This window comes from Cyprinodon variegatus, unplaced genomic scaffold, assembly GCF_000732505.1.
Source record: "Cyprinodon variegatus isolate N-32 unplaced genomic scaffold, C_variegatus-1.0 Scaffold989, whole genome shotgun sequence".
NCBI classification, from domain to species: domain Eukaryota; kingdom Metazoa; phylum Chordata; class Actinopteri; order Cyprinodontiformes; family Cyprinodontidae; genus Cyprinodon; species Cyprinodon variegatus.
In genome coordinates, this window is record NW_015151442.1 from 225,698 (window position 1) to 229,259 (window position 3,562).

Below are 3,562 nucleotides of genomic sequence, written 5' to 3' on the forward strand. Positions count from 1 at the left end.
ACACACTGCTGTAAAAGTATAACCAGGAAGCGAGGTAGGAGGGCTAAATAGGTTTAGCGCCACCGCAGCACAGGAGGGAGAATTACGCCCAGGAGCAAATGGATAAAAATAGACCGGAGAAAAAAACATGAATCGATTATCTTGCGGACGTATCGATGCATCGGATCGTCGGCTGTTGGATCGATGCATCGATATAAAATGTTTATTATTTACACCCCTGGACGTCATTGTGCTACTGCATATGCGGGACACTTAAGTTGTATGAATGCAGTTAAAAAAGGAGATCACATACAGGTCCCATACATTTGGAAATGTGAACAGCAAGATAAAAAAATTGGATTTCAAAAAGAAATCGGAATCGAGCATCAAGGCCTGCAGTGTGAACGCATCCATAGACAATGTTGGAGGCAATGCTGGAAAGGAGAAGCTAGAAATTAAGAATCTCATAATTAGAAATTGGAAAAATTGTAACGGCATCACTAGAGCACTAACTGGAAAACAGGTTTATAAAAAAGTAAGAAATTACTTGAAACAAGTAAGCATGCGAATAACATGAGTATTTAAGTACTAGAAATAAGTTAAAGATTTGTTTTTTGTTTTAAACTGTTATAAATTTTCTTATTGTGCACCTGGTAGCACTGCAATAAGAGATTTAATATCTACTCCTTCTAAAATCAAGGAATATTAAATAATTTTAATAAAAATTAAGTTAGATTCTCAGTTTTTCAGTAAGACAATGTTGTTTTAAAGTAGTTATTTATATATTATAAAGTATGTTGCTGTGGCATCGAGGGAACACTAAAAGTTAAAGAGAATAGAAGAACAGAAGTGACATATTGAAAAATAAAAGGATTATATATTAAAAAGCATAAAATGATAAGTTTAGTTCAATCATTTCTCTATAATATATGTATATTTGAAGATTTTTTTTAAATCATATCTTAATCAATTAGTAATTTTAAATCTTGTTTTTGTAAAAAAAAAAAAAAAAAAAATCAGCCTTAAATGGACTAAATGAACTAGATCTTTGTCCAGTGTGTTTGTTAAAGTTCAGTTATTTCCTCCTGAAATGTGAAACGACCCGTCAGCTTGTTGTCAGCTTGTTGTCAGCTTGTTGTCGCTCTTTACAGTTGATTGAAAGTGATTAAAGCTGTTTTTTCTTGTGTGTTTTCAGGCCCTACTTTACCTACTGGATAACATTTGTCCACATACTCATCACGCTGCTGTCCTGCTGCACCTATGGTTTTGCCCCTGTGGGGTTTTCACAGCACTCCAAAACAGAACTGGTGGGTGAATATTTAACCTCTAGTTGTCCTGTAGAGCTTTTACTCAGACGTCTCCCTTTGTGCTGAACTACAACCGACCCTTTCCATCACCACTGGTTAACTGTGCCTCTCTGCCGCCCTCTGTAGGTACTAAAGAACAAAGGCATTTATGAAAGTGTGAAGTTTATCCAACAAGAGAACTTCTGGATCGGACCGAGCTCTGTGAGTCTGCCTCGCTAGCGCTGCGTTAGATGGACGCCTGAAGTCGTCGCTGATAATACGACTTTTAGCACTGAGAAATATTACAATGCTTGAAAATGCTCTGGTTGCATTAGTTTGCTTTGCATCTTTAAAACTGTTTAACCCTCATTTACATACCCCTTATAAATGGAATGTCGCCCCCCCCCCAAATGTTAAAAAGTTAAAAAACTCCTAGTTAAAAATTATATTTAGGTTTATAAACTTTAAAATGTAAGTGCCAGAATCAGCATTAATGTTTCTTTTTTTCATTAATTCCTTCCAGAAGCACTTTTGTTATTTTTCTTAATATATTCTGGAAAGTTGGCATTTCTTCTTACATTGACATTCATTTTATCCATCAAAATATCCATATTTTTTAAATGTTACAAAGGTAATGAGGTCTTGTCCTTGATTCCAATAACACTATTGGCTGAAAGTTTTGACCCTCTGAAGGGTTAAAGCCTTTTCTGACTCTGAATCTAATTATTATCCTTTCTATCTTCCAGGAGGCTCTAATCCACCTCGGGGCCAAGTTCTCTCCATGCATCCGAAGGGACGTGCAGATAGTCGCTATGATCCAGAAAGACAAAGATCTGGAAAGAGAGTCTGGTTGTTGCATTCAGAATGACGACTCTGGATGTGTGCAAACCCTCAGTAGCGACTGCTCGGTAGTTTATCTTCCTCAAAAAGCCTCCCTGTTTCAGACAAACTAACATGCAGCTTCAGAGGTAGAAAAACTACCTGCACTGATGTATGGCTCTACTGTTAGGATTGATTAATTATTAACTGGAATAAAGAGACTAATTCATGCCTGTAGCTTATAGAGCAGTAGATATACTACAATCTGTAAACATTTTGCATTCAAGATAAAAATCATTTCATCTGTCAATCTGCTCTATCCAGAACTCCACACATGGAAGTATTTTAGTTTCTTCTTGCTTGATTTCGTAAAAAGTCTTCTTTAACGAGCCTTTGGCGATCCAACTTTTAATTGAAAAAATAAGCGACAGATTAATCGATTAGCAAAATAATTATTTTGCTAATCGATGCTGTCTTAGAAATGCCGTCTCCTTCAGGCAAAACAAGGAGATGCGGCGTGGTGGTTAGCGCATGGGGCTTGGAATCCTGAGGTTGTGAGTTTAAAACCCACTCCCACAGACTTCCACTCTGGGTCCAAAGACCCTTAACCCCACACTGCTCCCCAAGCGCTGCACAATAGCAGCCCACTGCTCCCCAGGAGGTTTACAAAGATCCTTCCTGGGATTTAGGTCTAAATGTTGATTGATTGATTAAAAACACATAAATATCAGAACCAGTCCATCGATAAACGTCGTGTGTAGAATTCCTTGTTATCCTGTTAAACGTTGACATTTTTTCATACAGGAAACACTGGCCACCTTTCAGAAATGGACCAATGAGAGTGTGGACATCAACAGGTCTTCTGGGTCCGTGTGTCACCAGGATCCAAGGTGAGGACAGGAGATGTCGTCCCGCAGAATCACTAAATACTCAGTAAAGTTACAGGGTGCCATTTGTAAAGTGAAGCAGCCAAAAACAAAAAGCAATTTCTTTTGTTTTAATAAGCCTGTTTTAAGAGAACAATAAGAGGGTCATTTTTTTCACTTTATCATTCATTCATTTATAAAAATCAAAGTTCCAAACTCACTATTCAGATTGTCATTTAAAAATGACTAAAAATGTCTGCAAGCTAAATATTTATTTTCCAAAATAAATACACAGTTTGTTAAATAAATAATTTGTGTGTAGGAAATACTTAATTTGCAAATTAAATATTAAGCTAGCACCAAGCTAACTAAATACTTATCTAGCTTAGTGCTAGCTAAATACTTAATTTGCAAATTAAATATTAAGCTAGCACCAAGCTAACTAAATACTTATCTACCTTGGTGCTAGCTAAATACTTAATTTGCAAATTAAATATTAAGCTAGCACCAAGCTAACTAAATACTTATCTAGCTTGGTCCTAGCTAAATACTTAATTTGCAAATTAAATATTAAGCTAGCACCAAGCTAACTAAATACTTATCTAGCTTGGT

At 36.2% G+C, this 3,562-nt stretch overlaps 1 protein-coding gene across 2 annotated transcripts in view; it reads left to right on the forward strand.

The window, feature by feature from the left end:
* The window catches only part of rhbdf2 (rhomboid 5 homolog 2 (Drosophila)), a 59,950-nt gene that overhangs the window by 44,460 nt on the left and 11,928 nt on the right, over positions 1–3,562 (forward strand). For both annotated transcript variants that reach the window (XM_015399114.1, XM_015399115.1), the window contains exons 8-11: positions 1,175–1,286; positions 1,413–1,487; positions 2,012–2,173; positions 2,889–2,974. In XM_015399114.1, the coding sequence (XP_015254600.1) occupies positions 1,175–1,286; positions 1,413–1,487; positions 2,012–2,173; positions 2,889–2,974 (435 nt within the window). The remainder of the gene's footprint in view (positions 1–1,174; positions 1,287–1,412; positions 1,488–2,011; positions 2,174–2,888; positions 2,975–3,562) is intronic.